Below are 24503 nucleotides of genomic sequence, written 5' to 3' on the forward strand. Positions count from 1 at the left end.
TCTCCAGCAAGGACAATGAGCGCGCGCTCGGCTGCCGCTTTCCCTCCGTTCAAAGCCCAGACCATAAAGCTATTCTTAGACGCTATAAAATCATTTCTCTGGCCCCCGCCGGCTGTGGCAGAGCGCTGCCTGGGGAGCTGGGTTTGCTGGGCAGATCAAGGTACTGAGATTAGAGAAGGTTTGCTTTGCCGAGGGTGGGGAGGGGGAGGCAGCGAGGGCTGCGATTCAGCCACACAACACTGGGAGTCCTTGTACCTAGACCTGGGTACAGCTCAGAATTGCATTTCCCCAGGGATCACTGGATCCGCGCATAGCAACTGTCACCGGCCTCAACCTGATCCCAGACCTTTAGGCAACAATGGCACTCCCCAGCCGGGAGGAAGGCTGCTGGCCCATCAGCTAGACAGCCATGGGGATGGGCAAAGAAAGGGCTCAGTGTTTGCCACAGACCCAGCGTGTTTGAAATACCTTCACTCAGAGGGACGGCTGGGGCCGAAGGAAACCCGTGGGAAATCTACCCACGTCCATCTGCTGCTGCGTAAAGGCTCCCAGCCCCCCGGGGCAGTGTCCTGGGCCCTGATCACCCCGCTGGCGAGGAGAGTGTGCCAGGCGCTGAGCTGGGGGATGTGGTGCAGGTGTACAAGGGAAGGTGTTCTGGCAAACTCCGCTCGGAGCCAGCATGGCTGCAGATCACCAGAGGGGATGGGGACGGCCCTGCATGCCAGCAGCAGCCTAGGCATCAGGGAATATGGTACCGGTGCTGGGGGGTAGCAACAGAAGCAGGACTGGGTGTGACGGGACATCTAGGGACCTTGTAGCTCACACAAGTGTTTTGCTGTCTCCAGGCAGAGACACAGGGGTTTTGGCTCACATGGACGGGTGCTGGGTCCAGGCAGGGACCCGGGGGGCTTTGGGCTCACACGGACGGGGTGCTGGGTCCAGGCAGGGACCCGGGGGGGTTTGGGCTAACACGGACAGGTGCTGGGTCCAGGCAGGGACCCGGGGGGGTTTGGGCTCACACGGACGGGTGCTGGGTCCAGGCAGGGACCCGGGGGGAGGGGGGGGTTGGGCTCACACGGACGGGTGCTGGGTCCAGGCAGGGACCCGGGGGGCTTTGGGCTCACACAGACAGGTGCTGGGTCCAGGCAGGGACCCGGGGGGCTTTGGGCTCACACGGATGGGGTGCTGGGTCCAGGCAGGGACCCGGGGGGCTTTGGGCTCACATGGACGGGAGCTGGGTCCAGGCAGGGACCCGGGGGGGGGTTTGGGCTCACACACACATGGCCCTGGGTCCAGGCAGAAGCCTCGGGGATCCCAGGTTTTAATGTTTGTTCTCAGGTATTTCTAAGAGGTCAACACGCAGCTGCCCCGGCCCCAGCAGAACCTGGGCCAGAGGCAGCTCCTCTCCCTGTGAGGGGAGTTGGAGACACAGGCAGAATCTCTGCACTGACCCAGTCCATGCCCACAGCATGGCAGGGAGGTGAGCCTGCCGCAGTGCGGAGTCGGGGGTAGGTAGCGTCTGCCCCGGCTGGAAGCTCTGCAGAGAGATCTCCCACAAACCTGCCCGCCCCAGAGCTAACGGCTCCTCTCCTCAGAGAGGCTCCCAAGAGAGCCCGGACAGGAATCTTGTCCGGTCGCTGCGCCCGTGAAAGCAGGCCAGCGAGTCACTCTCCACTTGTGCTGGAGGCCGGGGCCCCTGGGTCCCGCCCAAGGAGGGAGGAGTCAGACATGCCACAAGCCCCCACCCCGTCACTTTTCAATCGAAGGTCCCATTGGTTTGAAGGGAGGCTCTAGGGAGCAGTGGAGCTGGATGGAGCTTTAGCACCATGCCCACGACGCCAGCCCCTCCCTGCCTCCCCCCGTGCAGCTGATGTGGAGGGACCGGGCTCGGGCCGAAGAGGCATGCAGGGCTTCGCAAGCTTTCCCCACATCTCAGAGAGGTGTCACGGGGGCCTCCCTGCCCCTTCACCAGCCCAGGAACCGCACCTCCTCCTGTGCCCCCCATTGCCGCCACGTGGCAACTGCAGCCACTGCCTACGTGGAGGTGACCACTAAGGAAGTGGTCAATGGGTTTGTTTGGTGCCAGGCACTCGAAAATCACCAGGCAGACCCCCCCAACACATGAGATCGGCTTCACTCAGGAGAGTTTGACAAAGACTGAACCTGGCTCTGGTTCTTTGCCTTCTGGGGCCTGAGCCGACCTCGCGTTTCCAGCGTTTCTCCACCGCCACGAGGGCCACACCCCTCCTTTTCAAACACACAAAGCTGAGAGGCTCCTGCAGTCACATGGCTCCAGGAGCCGAGCTGCCAAGGCTGCTTGTAGGAGGCAGCTCCCCATGCAGCTGCCAGCTCCCCACAGCCCGGCAGCAACCGCCCTCAGCTCTCAGACAGGTCTTCACCCCTGCTGATCCCAAAGCACTTTACAAAGGGAGGGAGATCTCAGCAGGTCACCACTGGAAAGCTGCACCTTCCTGCCAGCAGAGCGCTGACCTGCTCCCTGGGCAGGGTGGGAGAACACAGGCCTTGCCGGTTTGACGTGGCTGGGCCTGTCTGACAGATCATCGCTAGTGCGGTCTGCGTGCTGCATCACATCCGCCCTGCCTGCAGCCCTGGGCCCCCGGAGGTGTCCGACCCCAGGCTGCGTGGACAACTCGAGGGGAAGGAGGGGCTGGATCCTACTTTGTATTTCCCAAGGCACTGGCCAGGTCAATTCCCCTCCCTCCCCTCTGCAAGTGAAACCAAATCCATTTCCTCCGATTTCCCTTCCTTGGGCACATGCAGCGCAGGGCGCTCACTCGGGCAGGGCTGGGCTCTCCAGCGTGGTACGGAGGGCCAGCTTCCCCACGCCAACTTAGCGTCTTTATCCAGGGAGAGCAAAAGCATGCTGTGCCGTGCCCCTCCCTCTGCCCACGCAGATTGACTTTACACGGAGTGACATTGACAGAGGTCCTTTATAGCCAGCTCAGAGGGGCCCTGGCATGACAAAGTTGCCCACAGTTTAGCTATTGTTAAAAACAATGTCAAACACACCCCACGCCCGCCAGGCACCCCAGTGGACGGCTCCTGGGGGCTGTTTGGGGATTTTTAAACCCAGCCCTGCAGCACAGTGCTAATGCCTGAGAGCCCCCAGTGAAGGTCAAATGCAGGGAGTGGATGAGAGCGGATTTCCAGTCCCTGCGTTTCACCACTCGCCGAGTAGCCAGTCCCACGGGCCTGGAGAGGGGCTGTCGTTTTAATAAGGTCTCTGCATTTTGAGCAGCGAGTCCCCTCAGTCTGAGTACATGGTGTGTGTGGTGCGGGGGAGTGGGGGAGACGCTGCACTTGGCAGGCCGGTCGAACCCTCTAGGAGGTACCTGTACCAGAGCCACCCCGATGCCACTGCCTCCTCGCTGTGACGGGCCGGTGGTTTCATTGGCAGCTGTCCCGGTAAACATGAACGGAGGGCAGAGCAAATGGTGGGGTTTTTCCTGCCCTGCGTTTGGGTTCAGTACAAGTTTGGTTTTGGTGTTGAAAGCGACTCCCTGCACGAGTTCCTGGCATGCTCGGCCCTGTGAGCTGTGCTGGCCCCAAGCAATGCTGCAGTCTGAACGGGCAAGGAGCCCTCACTGTGACTTTCTGAGGTCTTGCAGATTCCACGTAGCCTCATTTCTAGCCGAGGCAGACAGGCCAGAACACACGCTGGCAGGCCCCAAGTCACAGCCTGGGGCAGGGGCCGAATCCTAAGCACATCCTTCAGTGTGTTAACTGCTCTCAGCAAACCGGGAGGCAGAAGGGGACGAGAGACGAGGCCGTGGGACCCAGGAATCCCGGTCTCTCCTGGCTACGGCGCACTGGTCCAGACAAGCAGGTGCGACTGGGCTGTGGAAGTTGTGCTGGGGGCACTCGACCCTGCTGGCCTCTCTGTCTTGCTACGGCAGGACCACAAGCTTCTTCTCTAGAGTCTGGGGGGGGAACAAGAACTTCCTCATGATGTCATCGAGTTCCTCCAAGGCCAGCTGGGCATGAAGCACTGTGACCTCATCACGGTCAGAAACCACCACTGACTTCAGCAGGCGGTAGAGATCCCGCAGCACGTCCCTGAGAACCTGGGGAGAGACGGACACTCAGCACCTCCACATTCAGAACAGTCATAAGCCAGTGTCCCCCACTGGGCACAGACCTGTCGCCTTCTGTCCAGCACCCCGGGCTCAGCCCAGTCCCAGGACACTACAGCAAATCACAGCAGTAGGATCACTTGGGCAAATCCCTGCCCCTCCGTGCCTCGGTTTCCCTATCTGCCAGAGAGGGACTATGATACAGCCCCTCCTCCGTAAACCCAGAGCTAAACTGAACTGTGCTCACTCCCCACAACAGATGCTGAGCCGCTGGAGTTCCCCTAAAACAGGCAGGTGGGGGCTTTTCTCCCCTGGGGCAGTTCCTAGCACCTCGGCTCAGGGACAGACGCACGTATAGATTAGCCAAGTTGTCTGGCTGGGTGCGTCCATCCCTTACTAACCCACTTGCCATGTGATGCGCTGCTCCGTGGGAGTGGCGGCTGCAGCAGGCAGCCAGGCTGCCCCCCCGGGTCAGAGAGCTGCATGAACATCCAGCCGGGCTGAGGGGGGACGGGGCCCAGAGAAGGGTGTGAGCACGTTCATGGGGAACGGATGCACAGAACCAGGCTTTCCCAGCTTTGGAGCAAGAGATTCTAGAGCTCTGGGATTTGGGCAAAGGCCTTTCTGGATGCGCATATGGGTCAGAAAATCCCAGCTCGCAGTGGCAGGGGTAGATGGAAGTCCAGAGATGCCTGAAAACTCAAAGTCCTTCCCTGCCTTGGTAGTGAGCCTGCTAACGCCTTGGTGACCATGCTTGTCATGGAAAGGGGCTGCCCCCCGGGGTGGGCTGACAGCAGCAGTGGGCTCGGCTCACACCCAGGGACACCTTCCTACAGTGCTGTGTGATGCGCAGCACCACATCCACAGTGGCACCAGGCCGCAGGGAGCAGTGCAGGCTCTGGACTGACACACCCAGGTGTAGCTCCAAGGCCGACCGAACTGGTGCCTGCATTTCCCAGGCTGTATCACTGCTTTGTCCAGACCAGCTGGATCCGAATCCCCTGCAGCTGGACAGCCAGATCACAAGGCTCTGGGGTGGGGCCAGAGATGAGGGGTTTGGGGGGGCTCAGGGCTGGGGGAGGGGAGGGGGTCAGGGCTCTGGGCTAGGGATTAGGGGCTTGGGGGGGCTCAGGGCTGGGGCAGGAGATTGGGGTACGGAGGGGGTGAGGGACTTGGGGGGGGTTCAGGGCTGGGGGAGGGAAGGGGTTCAGGGCTCTGGGTGGGGATTAGCAGTTTGGGGGGCTCAGGGCTGGCACAGGAGGTTGGGGTACAGGAGGGGGTCAGGGCTCTGGGCTAAGGATGAGGGGTTTGGGATGCAGGAAGGGGCTTCAAGTTTGGAGGGGGCTCGCCTGCAGGCACCCCTCCCCCAGCTCCTATTGGCCAGGAACCAGCCAATGGGAGCGCAGAGCTGGTGCTCAAGGCAGGGGCAGTGCACGGAGACCCATGGCGCCCCTGCCTAAGAGCCAGATCTGCTGCTGGCCGCTCCCAGGGTGCAGCGCGATGTTTGAACAGGCAGGGACCAGCCTGCCTTAGCCGGGAAGCACCACTGACGGGACTTTTAACGGCCCGGTCGGTGGTGCTGACCAGAGCCGCTGCGACCCAGTGCCTGACATTCCACGACCCAGAAAACTCCTGCCCTAAATGATCCCCTTCCCCTCCTTGGCTTTTGCACCCTTTGCTTACCTAAAGGCTTTATCCCCTGCGCCCCCTTGTCTTCACTGGGTTACCCGATGGCACAGCAAGGGGTGGGAGAGAACTTGTCAATGGCATCGCTTCTAGCAGGGCCCAAGCAAGGGCAATGTGCAACGCAATCACAGCCCGGCTCTGGGAATTCCCAAGAGCAAGAGAACCATTTCCTTTAACACAGGAAAGGCGCCCAAACAAATTCTGTTGCTGGGAACACCAGATAACTGGCAAGGAGAGCGGGGAAGTCCTTGCCCCTGAATAAAAAGGCCATTCCTCAGTCCCTGCATTTACATGAATGCCCCCATGGCAATGCCCACGGCTTTCCGAGACGTAGCCCTGACATGTTTTACCCATGACATAGGCAGCTGTCCACCAGGATCCTGGGCCAAGTTTCCCTTTCCTCAGTCTAACTTCCGAGCAGGGGAATTCCACCCCCCGGCAGGGGAATCCAGCAATCAACAGGAGAGGCCAAGGAGAGAGAGACAAGGTTGGATGCCTTCCTTGGAGTGAGAGGCTCCATGACCACCTGCAACTTATCAAAACCTCTCCCTCTGGGTGTATCCCTGTAGGTCACCTGCAACTGACACTGCACCGCCCAGCCTGGGTCCCTGGCCACATGGGGCCAGGCCATGAGGGGGGCAGACTTTCTGCACTGCTTGTGGGGAGCCAGCCAGCTGAGAATGTGCTACCGGAAGGGTTAGTTTTACACACAGCCCAGGGCACTGCCGTCTCCAACACAAATGACATGGATCTTCCACCAGCGCCATCTCCCCTTGCTGTGGAGAGGGATGGGCAGGAAGGCCTGACACGGAGGCAGAGTCCCTCATGTTCACAAGATAAGGGAAGAAAGTGTCCTGTGGGGAAGGGAAGAAACAGGCAAGTCCCTGGGTTCTCACCGGAGCCATAGTTATTCATCAAGAGGCTTGAAAGAACCAGACACTTTGAATGGCCCGGCCCAGCCCGGCCCTCCCTTCCCCAGTGCCTGGTGTTTCAGCTGTTGGCTCTGAAGATGAGAGGGAGGGTGTGCCTCTGCCATGCACAGCGAAACAGGTGCCAACAAAATGTACCGAAAGGGGAGACTCCAGGTACCTGCGGCTGCTGTAGGCCCTGCCCAGCGGAGGTGCTGCGAAGGAAGTGAGGGGCAGCTGGAAAGGACATACACAGCCAGAGGGTGGGTTTGGAAAGGGGATTTTACCAGTCAGGCTCACTGGTGTACAAGCCCCTGGGCTTTCCCCACTTCGCTCTGCATCCAAGCCTTGAATTTGGAGTTTCTGAGGGACCACACGGCTGCTAGTCTTCCCAGCGCAACATGGGGAACCCTGGACAATGAAGCCCAAGTGGCTGCTGTTATCGCCAGTCCTGAGCAGCAGAGCTCTGAGCCACTCTCATTTCTCCCCAGGAATGCAGCTGCCCACGCACAAGCGTCCAGGAGCACAGCTTTGCAGGACCCGGGACCCCTCTCCCCCAGCTACGAAGCTCCAGCGCGGTGTGAATGGAATGCTGGCACAGTTTCCAACAGGTGAGCCCAGCCCAGGGGTCTCTAGGTGCCCTGCAGCTGAAGGGGGAGGAAGCTGTTGTGTAGACCGGGATTCTCCGGGATGCGATACGTTAGAATTCCCAGTACTCCATTCAGTTCATGTCTTATCAAACTGACCCACACATGTGACAGGGCACCTAATAGTCATCCTGAAGACCTGGCCGGGTCCCCCACCACACGCCTGGCTGTGCATGGGGCGGGCACTAATCCCAAGGGCAGCTGGCATCACAAGCCTGTATGAGCGCCACCTACTGCTTTTTGGGGGGGAATTTCACCTACTGCACTTTTCATGCCAGACTCACTCCACCCCCCTTTGCCGCAATAATCCCGCCTCATGCACCTGCTGCACTCACTGAGCGCAGGATTTCGGGGTGGTTTTCTAAATGTTTGTGTTTTGGAGGGAGGTGGGAAGGGTGAGGCCCTTATGGAAATTTGCTTACGTTGGAATTCTTGGAACCCTCCATTTCACAGATGGGGAAACAGACAGAGACCCCATAGCAAGTCAGGGACAGAAGGGAGATTAGAACTCAGGAGTTCCTGACTCCCGATCCTGTGCTCAGTCCACTAGGCCACATGCCTCCCTAAATTCAGCATGCTACCTCAGTAATTTGTACCCCAGCCACCAACTGACGTTACAGTCATTCAACAGGCATTGCGCTGCACTGGGATGGTAACCAGCAGCTTGTTCAGGTACAGCAACTGCACTGGAATCCTCCTGGTAAATTGCCATATAATAAATTTGATATAGCATGTTGTTCACACAGGAATAAAACCTCACAAGCAGCCAAACATCGGGGAAGAAATGAAGGGACAACACTCCCCCACAGAGAAACTGACATCTGGCTACACTGGGACAGATAACCAGGACTGGACACATCAACTTACCCATGACAAGTGGGAAGCATTCACTGGAATGTGACTGGGCACAGGTAGGGGTGTGTGTGTGTGTAAATCTTCAATTTCTTTAGAAAGTAATATTCCCTTGCAAAAGTTGCTAACTCTAATCCTTGGCTGAGGGAGAGGGAAAAGCCTTGGAAATATGAACTGAATGTAAAGCAATGCAGTGTCAACTTCCTGAGAATGCAGACAGCTCCAGTGCCTCTGCTGCAGCTCACAGCTTTCCCATACTGTAGCAGAAGAGATTAACTCCATGCTGGTCAGTTTCACTGCTGCTATCCAGAATTCTGTAGCCAGCAGTGCAAATAAGAATGTCAGTTTCACTCTGCTGCAGGAGAAAACTACATATGGGCAACAGTAGAAGCAGACACTGGTACTATTCACTCTTACTGAGAGAGAACCAAAAATGGAGGCTCAGGGAGGGGGAAAGCTATAGAAATCTGTCCCCACTCGCAGATGCTCTTGTGGGGGTGGAGGGACAAAGAGCAGCTCCTTTTCCCTGTAAGCAGCTAGCAAGAGGAGAAATTATCAGACACCTACTAGGCAGAGGTGGATACAGACAAACCTGAGTAGGAATGCAAGTAAGCATCCCAGTCAGCCCCAGCTCTCTACCTTCCAGGTTCCAGAGAGAAGCATATTAACCACCCACAGAGCAGATGAATACACAGCCAAAGCACACTGGGAAACTGCCTCTGAGTGACAGGAAGCGGTAAAGCAAATGTAGCTGCTGTAATACAGTTGGGATTGTGATGCTCTCAATCTCTGGTCAATGGTATCAGCCACAGCAAACCTGCCCTAGCTGCTGAGAGCCCCAGGGGCGGTGGTGGTCCATTCCCAGCAAGAACTGCGACAATACTCAATGCTCTGAGAGCCTGCAGCAGTGAGCGCCAGTCCCCGTAGGGCAGCCTGCTGCTGCCACACGCTGTCTTGTGGAGGTGGGGGAAGCAGAAAGGTTAGAGGCAGACGGTTAGTGGGGAGGAGCAGCAGTAGGCAGGACCCAGGGCAGGGGGGCTGTGTCCATTTGTTTTCTGCCTATCAAGGACCTTGATGACTATCTTTGAACGTTTCCAGGGGAATAAAATTAACCTGGATGTGAGTCATCCTCATATAAATGTTCTTTTCATTTATGCACTACAGTGAACCTCTGTCTATATGTGGAGCACTTACTGGGGGAATAGCTCTGCGAAGGAAACAGGCTGGATCAGCCGATAGCCCGTTCTGCAGCCTGTGTCAACACCCGCTCAAAACGGTGTTCAAACAACTTTGGGGTGGGGGGAGCCATAAGACAACAAAAGGCAGGAAGGTGCTGGGCAGCTCGGGCTGCACAGGGAGGTGAATCTAGGACAGTAGCAGTCTTCACTCAGACAGCCGGAGTCATTCTTCTAGCCTAGGCAGTGAGTGCAGCACGTGCGGGGTGTGACGAACGGGGGCTGCACGTGGCTTGGATTGCTGTCTCCCTTCTCTGGGTGTGAGCTACAGGGACCTGCAGGGAGACACCCGCCTAGGAAGCTGCTGCTTGCAAAGGCAGAGCCCCTCCCATCCCCAGCAGCAGCCAAGGAGCAGACTCTGTAGCCAGGCCTCAGATCTGGTCCCATTGCCCAAGTGCTCTCTGCAGCCAGGAGCCGTCGTGGTTTAGACCCGCTGCTGGGCTGGACCGTGGCAGAGGAGCTGCTGCCACCAGTGCACGTTGTCCAATGTGCTGGTGTAAGAGCAGCAAACAACATGCAGCTTCCCAGCTGGGATCTGCTCTTTGCCACCAAAACATTAATGACGTGGGATTTCTAGTGAACCCAGAGAGACACGGCCCAGATTTGACATATTACCGCATCAGCCTTTACAGTGCTGCGCTGTGTGATACCCCCCCACGACAGCGCACAGGTCTGGGGTGCTCTGACTGCCCCACAAAGGGCTGCACTGACAACCTGCCTGGGGTACCAGCACTGCACCGGATCCACATGCCATTGGCGTGGGATCTGCTGTCACTCTCTTAAATACAGAAGTGCAGGTGGTGGAAAGTACAGATCCCAGCATGCCAGGAGCTGGGACTGGACAACGGGGATGGATCACTCAACACTGCCGTGTTCTGTAGATTCCCTCTGAAGCATCAGGCACTAGTCCCTGTCAGACAGGATAACGGGCTAGATGGACCATTGGTCTGCCCCAGTATGGCCGACCTTATGTTCTTAATACTCTGTTTTTCCTTGTGGCGGCCGGAAGAGCCAGCTCTCAGCGCGACAAGGGAGCTGCACTGTAAACTCAGCACGATAAGGGCACTGCACACTGGCCACGCCTCACCTCTGCCCAGGCCAGTTCTGTTGTGTAACACGCCTACTGCCACTCCTACAGGGCTGGCTCACTCAGCAGGACCGAGCCATTTCTGGGGGCACGACTCCCACTACTCGCTGTATCGCACTTCGTTAGCAGGTCCCTCTCACACTGATCCCGTGAGCCCTCCCCGCAGGGTCCCACATGCAGGAGGCGGTACAGAGCAGCTTGGCACTACCCAGCAGGATTTTATGCTACAAACCCACTGCGAGAGAAGAATCCAAGGGGCCATGGCAGACAGCAAGGAAGGGCAGCATGGCTCTCTGCTGCACACTGAAGTGCCCAAGAGGATCGTGTGTATGTTATTACAGGGATGGAGCTTGGCTCAGACAGCTCCTGACTTCACAGAAGCACAGTTCAAAGGGGATAAACTAGCTGAAAGTTCAGCATCCCCAGTGAAGAACCAACCCTGCTCTGACATCTTTGGCGGAGTGGCTGGGTCATTCCACACACAGGCTTTTCTAGCGTGTGATAAAGAGCTGGGCTTTCATCCAGGGAGAGGCAGTCACCACCGTCTCTCCCATGGGTGAGGGCTCACTGGCGCTCTGCAGACTCCCCAGCTGGCTGGGACCTCCCCCTGCATGCAGCCTGCTGTAACAGAGAGCCATGCACAGAGAACAAGCCTCAGCCCAGGAAGCAGTGGAGGGATCTGGGGAGCTCCCGTGGCTAGCAAGTGCTGCCCATTCTGGGCAGTGTCTCCCCTTCTCCAGGGGCTGGGCCTGCTCCTGACCCCAGCCAGGGCCTTCAGAAGAAGTAACCAGCGCCGACATGGCTGCTCTGAGGCGGGTGGTTCCGGGTCGGACCTGCTGCCTACACAGGCATTAAGCCATTGTAACATTCAGGCCCTGGGGTCACATGGGATTGGAGTCACACACTAACCCTTTATCAGAGGGGTAGCCGTGTTAGTCTGAATCTGTAAAAAGCAACAGAGGGTCCTGTGGCACCTTTAAGACTGACAGAAGTATTGGGAGCATAAGCTTTCGTGGGTAAGAACCTCACTTCTTGCATCTGAAGAAGTGAGGTTCTTACCCACGAAAGCTTATGCTCCCAATACTTCTGTCAGTCTTAAAGGTGCCACAGGACCCTCTGTTCCTGTCTAACCCTTTGACACCTCATCCAGAGGTCACACTGCTCCGTCTGTCCAGGCAATTTTATGGGGAGAGCCAATGACCTCTTGGCCTAAGAGGGTGACTTTCCCAGTGCACCGCCTGCTTGGACAAATGGGGACCCTGGATCCCCACCGAAGCATTACACGGAGGCTGAATCCAATAGTGTCCACATCTTCTAGTCCCTGAACCACCCCCTATGTGCTGGGCTGCGTGTGGGCTTCTCCAGCTGACAGCCTCCCAGCACCACCTCAGCCACAGCAATGCCAGAGTAAACTTCCCCAGAGGACGAATCTATCCCTGGCAGTGCCGGCCCAGCCCCAAGCGCTGTCACCGTCAACAGGACGGGCTTTTTATAGGCAGTGGACACCAGACGCTGTAGCTTTGGCGGCTTTGCTCTCTCCCACTCTCTGCAAACACATGGAAGAGCAGGGCAAAGGAACAGAGCAGCCCGGGGCTAGCAGCATGGCCTGGGTGCTCTCGTAGGTCAGTAATAGCACTGATTAGACTGAGTCAGAGATGGGAGTGAAAGCTCTGGCCATGGCAGGACGACAGCCTTTGCTACAGTAATGCAGAGAGGTTGCTCTTCATCTCTCCCAAGGAAGGCAGTCACTGTTGCAGAAGCCCGTGCTACAGCCACTCTGGGGAACGGCCAATACACAGGAGCTGCTGTGGAAGCCAGGAAGCTGGGATCAGTGTTAATGCAGAACATTAACAGTGGGTGCTGGGAAGTGGAGGAAATCTGGCTTTTAGGGGAATTACAGTTCTCTTAATAGTTCACCACATCCCTGCTGGTGACTCCTGAACAGGTCTCATGATTTCTAGAACTCCCGGGGATCTCACCGCTGGGGACTGGCGCACACAGACAATAAGAGGAGACACCGTCGTGCACTAATCTTAGAGCTCGGCACAGGAGCTAGGCAGGAATCCCTGCAGGGGAAATGAATTCCTAGCTCACCGTTACGCTTTCATTAGCTTTTGCCTAGACATGGAAGTTTACCTTATGAGTTATTAGGCTCCCAAGAGCCACACCTTGGGTTTTACTGCCTGCAACATCTAAAGGAAATGTTTCTCGTAACCCTTCCCCGTGACTCAACACACACAATCAGAGCCTGAACTGCTGCTATCTGGAAATCACGTCAGAGATCCCCAGAGAGTTCAGTAAGTTGCTGTCTGAGAGCACATTATGCTCGCCAGGCTTGGGATGGGTGTAGTGGGCAGGACCCCTGGGTCTGGAGACACTTGGGAGTTTCCTTGCTCTGTGGCAGGAGCCAGTGTGTTGACTGTAGGCTCCAGGGATAATGCGTGAGGGTCAGTCTGCGAAGAGGCTGCGTGGAGGTACCTGTGGCACTGCTGGGAGCAGGGAGGGAGGCTTACCTCAGTCGCTTTCTCACTGAGCCCACGGAGCAGCACCACCACCACATGGACGGCAGCTCTTCGGACTTCAGCCTCGCTGTCTGTCTTAACTACAGCTGTCAAACAGGAGGTCACCTGGCAGGGCGAACCGGGGCGAGAACTTTGTTAGTGTATGCAGCGCCTTTGCCACACTCCATTGTCCCCACCGCAGTGTCGCTGGGCTGGACTGGGCGGGGGTGCAGTCAGGAACCCATCAGTACACCCACACGTGACGTGGAAAAGGTATCCGTGATCGTAACATGCAGATCCACAAAGGCATGGCGTACACACAGCAGGAAAAACACCACAGTAACAGCCCCCAGGGCCTGCCCACCTGCAGCTCCAGAGCGGGCAGGAGAACTTGGGGCAGAAACAAGCCCATGGAAACCAAGGCAGACCTGGCCCAGCAGGCTAGAGCGCACCCCATGACATGGGTCTTTACAGAAGCTGCAGGCAAAGGGGGCTGTGTCAGGAGTGGAAAGAAGGGAAGCCCCATGTTATGCTGCTCTCCTGCCTTTTCTGCCAGCTGAGGTATGGGGCTGCTCATTCAGCGTTCCCTGCTGATGTGGGGGATGACGTCCCATTGCCTGCGATTCCAGGGGATGGGACCGAGGGAAATCCTCTTGACAATTTCAGAAGACCTCTGGCCTCTCAAGCTGGCTCCCTACATTTTCAAACCCAGGTGCCTAAAGTTAGACTCCTAAATAAAAGTGACGAATTCTCAAAGGTGCTGAGCTCCTGAGACTTCAGTGAGAGCCGGGTCATTTAGCACTTTTACATAGGTCAATTTGTGGCCTAAATGTGGATTTGGGCACCTAACTTTAGGCAGATTTGATTAAATGTGCAGATGCCTCTAGGCTCCCCATGGATTGGGAGGGGCTTTGCTTCTGTGTTGTCAGGGCAACGGGGGCTGCAAAGCTGAGCTAGGACCCAGGAAAGCAGCAAAGACTGAGTGACGAGAAAGCTGTTGTATAACAAAGGATTCTAAGCATGGCCCAGTCACGTAGTCCCGCTCCTTAGAAGGGTTGAGAAGGAATGCTACTTGCCTAGGCATTTATTAGGTACCTCATGGCCTCTGAATTGCTCACTGGCACAAGACTGATTTGGTTCATCTATTCCCTTGTTTGGGCATTGGCATCCATGATGTCTGCATATCTCTGGGCCAATGGATGGTACTGCCATTCCCTCCCCTAGGAGGCGGCGCTCTCAGCAGCGGTGCCAGATATCGTGGGTCGTAGGTAAACACTGGGTATTTTATTATTAAAAACCCCTGTCGGACACTGCAGATGATTTATGACCCAGAATGGGTCCTGAAGAGCCTGTAATACAGACTGACCAGCCCAAAGGGCGTGTCGCTGGTATCAAGTAGGTGAAATGGGGGGCACAAATTGCTTGAGTGAGACTTCCTGGAACAGCTACATCTAAAAACCTGTGAGCAGAAACTGTTGCCCAAAAGGAAAGTGCCTCATGCAGAGAGCCTGGGCAGGCCTGGACCACTCCTTTAGAGAGGAGTGAATCTCCAACTGGAGGAGAGACACTTCACTGGCACAGGGATTCGCTGTGCAGACTGCGTGTTGCTCTGCTGTTAAGCAGGCAGGCCGAGTTGAAAGAGCCTAATTAGATAATCAGCAACAGCAGGGAGAGTTTGCACAGCTAGCATGTTCCTGAAATAGCTGACATGCGGTGCATTGGCATCTTGTCAAATGCTGTCACTACCAGATCGATGCGTGAGCAGAAGCAGGAGGGAAATATTCATGACATCTTTCTGACGGTCTTGCAGAAAGGCGTGCTTGCCGGCTGCTTGCGTGCACTCTGCTTTGGCATGGCTGCTGACCTCACGGCTTCTAGCCACACCAATGCATCTGCTTGCCTCGGACGCTAGCCGGTCCCCCAGAAACGTATGGGCTAAGAAGGGTTTTTCAGAGCAGCCTGTGAACAAGTGGTGGGAAAACTGTCTCAGCAGTTCACAGGCACAGGTGGACCAGCAGAGAGCTGAACAGGTACAAATCCCATCCCAGTTCACGACCCGGTGTGTCTCAATAGCCCCGCTAGGTGTGCTCTCGTTTCGAATCATGCCTGGGAGCATGACCTGCCTTCCTCCTCACATGTGCTGCAATAGTTCCTGGGAGATTTTAACCCACCTGCCTCCCGCTTTGGGGCAGAGACAGACCCAAATCCCCAACATCCAGTGCACACTGCACCTGTGGCTAAAGCTGTTCTCCTCCAGTAGATCCCAGCTTTGCAAAGCACGACCTGACATTAACAGACATGCTCCACTTTCCGTGGCTGGTTGGCGCCATTTCCAAACAGAATGGAAAAAGAGCATCAGCAATTCGTATCAGTATGAGAGTATCAGCCATTTGTTCAAGGACAGTGCCTAGTCCCCTCGCGCCCTGGAGAGTGCATCTCACAGAGGGGCTGGCTGCTGCAATGCCTGCTGCAGAGCCAGACGGGACTTACACAGCAGCAGCAGAGGGACTGCACCAGACCTGTCCACATACTTCTTCAGGCCAGAGACTAAGGGCTCAGGGAAGAATGGAGCTGGAGCCAGGGCTTAAAGTGATCTGGAAGCACCCACAACAGGCCTGCGCTAGTCTCACACAATTGTAGGGCTCTGACAGCTTGTTTCAGGCACATTCATAGTGCCCACTCACTCACCAGCGAGTGGGTCACCTTCGTGGGCAGGGTGGGGGGCTGTGACCCTGCAGGACTCAGCCCTAGTGCAATCTCTGGACGGAGCTCCTCAGCCCTTCAATCCTTGGACCACCTTGAACACAGAACGACTGGAGCTCTACCCGAACAGTAACAAGATCCCCCCCGGCTTCCCAGCCCAGGGACTATCTGCCCCAGTGATTCTTCTGAAGCTGACGGGGAGATGGGAGCCTGCTGCCTAGCACTGTGTGGGAAGGCACAGCCCAGGTTTAAGCCAACACTGTGTTCATATGGGACCATAGAGCTCACAGGGTGTATTTCTACAGAAACCCTGGAAAAGCAGCTTCTACGAGCACTGTGGGAATGCCCCGGCCCCCAGCCTAAACTTGGTGTCTCCACACTGCTCCCAGCCCTTACGCTTACATCCAGAATTCACGCAGGCTGGCACCAACCCAGCCAATCCCCAGGAAGAGCCCGTGCTGGGAAGCAACTCACGAGCAGAGGGGATTGTAGAGAGCCTCCCGCATCTGCAGCAGTGCTTCTCCCTTCTCTGCAGCACTTCCACCTGCCTTCGGGTCTGAAAAGGAATCAGACCAACTGGGCAGGGAACAGAGGTGACCTGCTTGTCCTCTGGCATGTGCTCACACCTCTGCCTGCCTCAGCCACATCCTTCTGCTCACTCAGCGGGGATGGTGCTGATCTCCGCATGCCTGATGTCTATCGCTTTTAAACTCATTAACAGTCTGCTCATTCAAAGGAGCATTACCGCAGGCCCCATCTCTGCTCTGTAAACCCGGCGCTGCCTAGTGACTGCGCTGACACGTCTCCGTGGAAACCTACAGCGCGTGCCACTGACCATGTGGGGCTGACGGTGCCCTGCCAGGTGGGCTCATTCATCAGCACTCGTCGCCATAGTACCGGAGCGGCTCACAATGATACGGCCCCTCCCTGCTCCTGGGTGGTGGTTCTAAATCACATTCATTTCTGTCAGCCCAACACAATGCCTTGGGAGAAGAGGCCCTGAAGACTGCAGTTCACTATTCCAGGCACCTCAGCTTCCGAGTAGGTAAAGCAGTATCAGCACATGGTACAGGCCACGAGGAGGAGAGATTCCTAGTTCTCAGCACCCTGGGAGACTACAGCTCAGTTCAGTATCATCCCGGACACAGGCCACAGGACTGGGAGTGTCCCTGCTACGCACTGGATGGCGCAGAGGCAGGTGCCCTGGCCTTTAATATGGAGATGCTGGATGCAAAGAATGTGTGTGAAGGGGAGGAGAGGCTGGAGCATGGCACGGGCTTGATGGGCAACACTTCCATTTCAGCAAAGGCACCAGGGAGCTTCGCTTTTATGCAAATGAGGTTGATCCCTGGGATCCCGGCTGGTTGCCAGGCCCACCCTCACTATCTCTCTGGGCAGGCCGTGGCGTCACTGGGCTGCCAAACACGCCTGAGCCCTGTGGTCAGAGAGGGCACCTCATGGACACTGCTGAGCGGGCAACGGAACTGCTACAGAGCTGCACCCAATGTCCTCATCTCTTGTCCACGGAGCTAGTCACGGGGCTCTAAGCTGGAGGAACATGGCTCTGTTATATTATCACAGCGCCTTGGGGCCCAGTCATGGAGAAAGGACCCATGGTGCTAGGCACTGTACAAACACATGGTCCCTGCCCCAAAGAGCTTACAGTCTCTAGTGTAGCAGTTCCCAAACCAGGGAGGGGGAAAGGAGTATACAGCTGTCTGGTCACATGGGGCTGGCTCTTCTACTCCAATATAATAAAGACTAGCAGCTGGATACAGTGAGAAACACACGAGCAAAATATTTAATGTTATTTTCATGTACGTGACTAATCCAGTTACCACAGAGGTGTGTGAGCACAACTGGAAGGGCGGTGAGGGCTGGTGACGGCAAATGGGAAGGGAAGGAAACACACAGCTCCCCCGATCCTCGTGTGCAAAGGGTGCTAACGTGGAATGACATTTGCCAGTTCACTACTTGATCTGTGTGAAAGTGTTCTTCACACCTGCCTACAGAGAGCCCATTGTTGGTTTGGTTGTTCCTAAACAATTAAAGCCCTGGACCATGCACACACCTGGGCGGCACGTGCCTTCCAGAGAAAGGAGTGATGTGTGGGAAGGGAACAGCTCTGGGAATGGCCTGTTTGCAGACACACTGGCTGTACAAGCACAGTCTTCTGGGCCTCGGCAGCGGTCATGGCTGAGTGAGTGACACGGTGTTCCTGGGTTTAGTGCCAGAGTAGCAGGTTCACTGCCTCCAACACACCAAACAGTTACAATCAGCCAGGGAAAAACGAGAAACTCACCTCTGGCCCTGAAAAAACTTCAAGGGAGAACAGCAGCTGGGGAAACTCCACCTTTGTTGTGCCTCTGATATAAACGCACCTTGCCTAAAGCCTTTCATAAAAGTGCACAGACTGCAGCACCCCAGCCACTAGGATCAAACTGGCACTGAATTCTCCTCTTTTGCAGCAACGAAAAGCATAATGAGATGCTATTAACTGGGAGGAGGTGCCTGTAGCAGGTACAAAATATGCTTTAAGGTCTTGTACTACAGTGAAATTATTAGAGGCAGGGCTGGTAGTCTGACACTTCCCATTAGAAGACCCTGTTTTCAGTTGCCAAACTAACTATTTGGGCTGAAATTTTCCATGCCAGGGGTCTGCCTCAGACTGAATTAAAGTACCAACAAAAATGGTTCAGCTGATTCAGAGAACAAGATTAGGGAAAAATACATTGTTTTGCCCGTGTTTAAAATATTCTTTCCGTTGTTTAATTGAGAAGCTATATTGCCTCCACGTCTGACAGCAAGGGCTTGAAACAGGGCAGGGATGGTGGCTTCACCCAGTGTCAGAGCTGGGCACGCTGCTGTTCCTGTGAAACGCCGCCCAGATTTGGTAAAGTGACAGGCCACTGGAAATACTCAGTTTGCACATGCTCTGAAGGGACAAATTCTCTGAAGATTCTGTCTGCACTGAGCATGCTCCAGTTCAGGGCCACAGAGGCTGAACAGGACTTTCCCGGTAACTGTTGTTCCCAGCTGCCGGGGAGCACTGTGGTGCTGGGTACCAGACTGACAGGGAGACTCTCTCCTGTGTTTCCAATGATCCACCTGCCAGGCAGGCTGGAGGAGGAAGCTGCCTGACTTGAATGCAGAGGGAACAAGAGCTGAACATGTGAGAGGGGCAGCAGAGGGGGCAAGACTGGGAACTGGGGAGTGGGAAAACAGGTGAGTGGAAGACTGAGATTAGACAAGGAATCTAGGGGCAGGGATGACTAGGACTGGCTAGGCAAGGAGTTGGGGGGGGAGGGAGAGACGAGACTGAGGTGAAGCGTCAAGGAAGAGTGACTGGGTGCTGTGGGGGAGACACTGGGGAAAGGGGTAGGGAGAAAACGGAAATTAGACACAGTGTCAGGGGTGGGAGGCTGGGATGAGGCGCCAAGGGAGGGAGACTGGGAACTGGGACTCAGAGGGTGAGCTGTACTCTGTATTCAGAGCCGGACTTGAACAGCATGCAGTAAATAGGACCTGGAGTCACACACCAGACAATGAGGATAAAACAAAATCTCGAATAGCTGCTCATTCAGCATGCACCATCCATCCTGTGCACTGAATGAGGCAGGGTCCTATGGAAACAGCAGCATGGGGTCACCTAATTAAAGACTACGTTATAATGCATACATACAAGGGGGCCAAATCAAGGTTATAGGCAACCTTGATTCTGGCATTTCTTAACCTGAGTGCTTGACTCTGCAACCTTTACATTCTTTTGCATGTATAATATATGAACAGACAGAAATGGGAGCTCCCGAAGACCTGCATTCAAAGGACATACTGCTCTCAGGGTATAAACAGGCCTCCTCATTCCCATCTCAGCCAGCACGAACTGTTTCTAAGACTAGGAACCTAAAAACGCACCTGCAAGATATGCAGCAGCCCTAGGAAGGCTCCTCCTCCACCGATCCCAGGCCTCCACTCTGTGGGAGAGGGGTCGGCAGGAAGGCACCTGTCCCGGTGTCATTAAGGCTGCTCTCCAGTGGCAACAGATACAGCTAACGTGTCTATTATATAGGGGAGATGAACAGTGTCGATACCTCATGAACCACGGAGCCCAGCTGGAAGTGAAGTCTCTGACACAGCTCCCCCAAGTTGGACAGACTGCTAGCCCTCAGGGTGCTATCCGGGTCTCTTGCTCCTCTCAGGAAGGCATGAATCAGAGGAGCTCTGTACTGGCAGCTCATGTCCCCTGCAGGAGAGAGAAGAAGAAAGCACAGGTTTCAGGAGATTTGACAGGTTTCAAAAGCAAATAGTTTAAAGGCCAGGAGATGCTTCCACTAGTGGGAAGGACTTTTCAGAACTCCTTTCCCGCTATGTTGAGCCCATTCCTGGTGCAATATTGAAAAGCCCTTGCTCCAGTTCAGTCTTTTTAGCTGCTGGCATTAGCTATTAGTGGGTCTAATAGTTTTAACCCCTCTGTGACTGTTGAAGCATGGCTGTGTTCCTGTGCCATGCTTTCCTAGAGTTCCAGGAGGTAGCTCTTAAGTAGTTTCTTTCCTAGATAATGCAGGTGAGCCGGCGATCACTCGTGTTCCCACTGGCAGCACACCACTGGGAGGTCTCAGACGGGGGCTCTGCAGACCTAGTCCCTAGAGTGGATCAGCCGCATTCTGTGTAATCTGAAGCAGAGACCCGCGTCTGGGGCTTTCACTCTGCAGCGCGTGTTCTCAGCCAGTGCCATTTCCGGTACTGGCTGAGGGCCGACTCCATCAGGAGACGCTTCAAACAATAGTCCTGGGTCTAAAGCGCCTGCAAATTGAGCACTTGTCTGTCTGATGACCTTCTCCCAGGCACTTACGACAAGCAGCGTCGCCTCTGGGCATAGGTTTCGCACACCTCTCACATGACTTAAACCCCTGCGACAGAGGCCTGCCCCGGTGTCTGGGGAAAATGACCCCCCAAACTAAGCGTAGCTAACTATGAAACTACAAACTACTGTAACTATAACTCTGTGAAACTATTTACACCTAGGAAAAGGGGAACCACTAGGTAGGTACTTGTGAATGCAAGAGCCTGAGCTGCTCCAACGATCGTCACGGGCAGTACGAAGGAACTGAGCAGGTGGCGGGTTGGCAGGGACCTACAGACACTGCCATGAAGGCGCCACTCCAGGGGGCTCCGCAGCCGACCCGATGGGTACCGCTAGGGGAAAAACCTTCCGACGATCGTGCAAGCGGCGTGCGCACACCTATTGGAATGTGCATGAGCAATCACTCGAAGAAGAATGAATGGTTCAGAGTGGGCAAAGTGGGCACTGTTGTCTAGTCCTTCATACTACGAGGGCAAGGGGACGCACACAGCTGAAACACACCAAAATTTAAAGCTGATAAAAAGGGTTTTTTTAATAAAAAATGTGCCAAGCACAGTTATCGTGCAGGACTAGCTGCCACAAGATACCACAGGCTCAGCAGGCACACAAAGATTTAACATTTCTATGAAGAACATCCACTATTACAGTAGGCAGGATAAACCCGGGCTTTGCTGCCAGCCACAAGCCAGCCACATTCTCCATAAGCCCACGCATTCTCCAGTTCTGAACAGCAGATGGCTTGTACCAAGGACTGGCTTCCGTAACAGAGGACCAGAGGTGGGGTGTTCTCAAGAGCGCTTCTCAATGCATTTCCATATAATTCTTAACTTCACCTCTCTTTGGAGTCAAAGTGATTCCCTCCCAGTTCAGACAGCAGCGCAGAACACACAGCGTTCTTGTGACATTGCACCCCATAATGCTTTATAGAAATATGCTTATGAGTGTAAATATGACATAACTGGAATATGTTTTATGCTAGATATGCCATGTAACAGATCTTTGCAAAGGTTATGATCTACTGAATATATTCATCCTATTTGTAGGCATGGATCATTTTTATATCTGAAGTTATGAGCGTTGGCTCTATGCTTGTATTTAAAGTGTTTGCTCTAGGAAGCACATAAGGCAGATTTGGTCAACATAGTGTGAAGGGGTTAGTCAAGTAATTGGGAGTACTTAACTAGCAAGGGACTTTGGGAGACGCCAATCCACATCTGAGCTTTCTTGGGAATGTTCAAACTAACATGTAAACAATGGCGTTGGCCTGCAAAAAGCGGAATCATTCATAGACGCGAGACTTGCCCACGTGGCTACAGACTCCATCTCGTTACTGTGATTTTGCACAAGAGAACAAAGGGGTTTCCGCCCACAAGAGAAAGAACATAAAAGGCCCCGGAAACCCCTCCATTTTGTCTTCAGCTGGCTCAAAGATAGCCTCTCCACCCCAAAGAGATGCTTGAAAGAAACTGGAACAAAGGACAGTAACTACGGGGGTGTGAGTGATTGCTGGACCCAGACTAGGAAGGAGTCTAGTCTGTGAAAGAAGCTTATTGGAACATCTCTGAGGGTGAGATTTACCTGCATTTAGTTTCCTACTGTATTTAGGCTTAGACTTGCGTGTTTTTGTTTTATTTTGCTTGGTAATTTACTTTGTTCTATCTGTTACTACTTGGACCCACTTACATCTTACTTTTTATATTTAATAAAATCACTTTTTGCTTATTAATTAACTCAGAGCAAGTAATTAATTCCTGGGGGAGCAAACAGCTGTGCATCTCTCTCTATCAGTGTTATAGAGGGCGAACAATTTATGAGTTTACCCTGTATAAGCTTTATACAGAGTAAAACGGATTTATTTGGGGGTTTGGATACCATTGGGAACTGGGTGTCTGGGTGCTAGAAACAGGAGCACTTTCTAAGCCATTTTCAGTTAAGTCTGCAGCCTTTGGGGGACATGGTTCAGACCTGGGTCTGTGTTTGCAGCAGGCTAGCATGTCTGGCTCAACAAGACAGGGTACTGAAGTCCCAAGCTGCCAGGGAAAACAGACACAGAGATAGTCTCAGTACATCAGGTGGCAGTCCCAAGGGGGTCTCTGTGATCCAACCCGTCACAGTTGTATCAAGGTCACACAGCCTGGACTGCTCACTGGCATCCTCCAATTCTACACAGACAGACTTCAGCCAGTTACTAGTAGGGTTAACACCACTGCAGAGTTCTGGGAACACCATAAACTAAAGCAATTGTGCCTTCGCACTACATGGTTGCCCATCTGTAACATTTTCTCTGTCAATTACATTTTCAAACAAGCCCCTTCGTGCTTCCTCATTCTGCCTCTCACATTTTGGAGGAGCTCCCTGGAAACATTGCAAAGCTACCTCATGATCCCCCTCCCTTCAAATCACTCCTTAAAACTCTCCTTTGCCGGCACATCTACAAACACTTGACAATGGTTCGGCTGCTGGGTGTGCTGAGACGACACCGGTCATGCTGATCAGCACTGTCTCCTTGTACTTCCCTGATTCTGTCTCCATCTGTTTCTCTTGTCTTATACTTAGGACTGTCAGCTCTTTGTTTTGTGTCTGTACAGCGCCTAGCACAGAGGGGTCTTGGTCCAGGACCGGGGTCCCTAGGCACTACGCTAATACAAATAATAAATAAAAGAATGCTATGTTCTTTGTTCTGGAATTCACACACTGTACCATGCAGCAAAGATGTCGATACCCCTGGAGGTAACCGTGTAGGGTTTTCTCTGCACTGGTCAGCAGTGGTAGGCTGGCATCGCCCTGGCCTTGCACTGAAAGGCCCATGCCATTGAGGGAAAGCGAATTACTATGGCTCTCTCTTGCTAAAGCCAGTGACAACACCAGCCGGTTGGTGGATTAGTTACTGAATGAACATAGCAGCTTCCCCTCCCCCTGCAGAGCAGGGCGGATAATCCCTGACTAACCAGAGGAAATGTCTCCCCTGACATAGCTGTGGCAGATTTAATATGCCTGTGATGAAAACTCACTGCAATGACGTAAATCCTTCAGGAAACTTCAGAGAGGGAAGGGAAGAGCTTTTTCCCCCACTTGCCCCATCTGAAATGGGGCTTGTTGATAAGCAGGGTGCAGCCACAGTGATTCAAAGTCACACACACACACACCAGCATCAGGTTACACAGATTCTGTTCGCTTTTCTAGTACTTTCAGCTGGCTAACAGATCTCAACTTGCCTTGAACTATCTGCTGCCAGGTGCCAGAAGCAAAAATGCTACTTTATAATAAGGCTGAGACAAGGAGCTAAAGGTGGTGCAAACAAGCACTCATTGGATGGGAAGTGTGTGCACCACACGGTCTGAGGCAGTGGCAACTGTCACTTACAACAGCCCTGACCTCGGATAGAAAAGTAGCCTAGCGCTGCATCTCCTGTAGAGTCCAGCACCACAGGAGATTTTTCAACCAAGCAGTGAGATGCGCCTGCTACCCAAGATGAGAATTCAGCCCTAACCGAGCAGAATATAGTGCAAACGGTTTCTCCTCCGAGTCAGCTGAGTCTGTCCCATAATTGACACCAGCTGGGTCACAGCAGGAGGGAGAAGGGGAGAAGTCACCATTTAATTTGTCTATGCTGCATGTGGATCCACAAGATTTCCACCTCCACCGCCGCCAAGCCAAACAAGGGAGTGTGCAGTACGGTACAGAATGAATGGCACGGTCCCTGGAAATAAACCCAGATTTCCACAGTCACCAACTGACTGCGTTTCCCGACTGACCCTTCTGTCAGGGCGGGGCTGGCCTGGCCAGCCAATTACTGAGGAACAATTCATAACAATTCATCAGAGTCTCTGCTGCTGTAGAAATCTGGTTGATTGTCTCACACTCTGGGGCTTTTATGCCAGAAATGTACCCTCCCTCTGCACCGGTCAGCGCTGGCTAATTTGTCA

General features: G+C 54.4%; 1 protein-coding gene across 1 annotated transcript in view; it reads right to left on the bottom strand.

The window, feature by feature from the left end:
• Nucleotides 1-2932: 2932 nt before the first annotated feature.
• TANGO6 (transport and golgi organization 6 homolog) overlaps nucleotides 2933-24503 on the bottom strand; it is an 88283-nt gene continuing 66712 nt past the window's right edge. Inside the window, 3 exon segments of the mRNA XM_054048915.1 lie at nucleotides 2933-4085; nucleotides 13023-13136; nucleotides 19805-19956. Of these exon segments, the coding sequence (XP_053904890.1) occupies nucleotides 3909-4085; nucleotides 13023-13136; nucleotides 19805-19956 (443 nt within the window). The 3' untranslated portion in view covers nucleotides 2933-3908.

This window comes from Malaclemys terrapin, chromosome 14 (assembly GCF_027887155.1).
Source record: "Malaclemys terrapin pileata isolate rMalTer1 chromosome 14, rMalTer1.hap1, whole genome shotgun sequence".
Lineage (NCBI taxonomy): Eukaryota > Metazoa > Chordata > Testudines > Emydidae > Malaclemys > Malaclemys terrapin.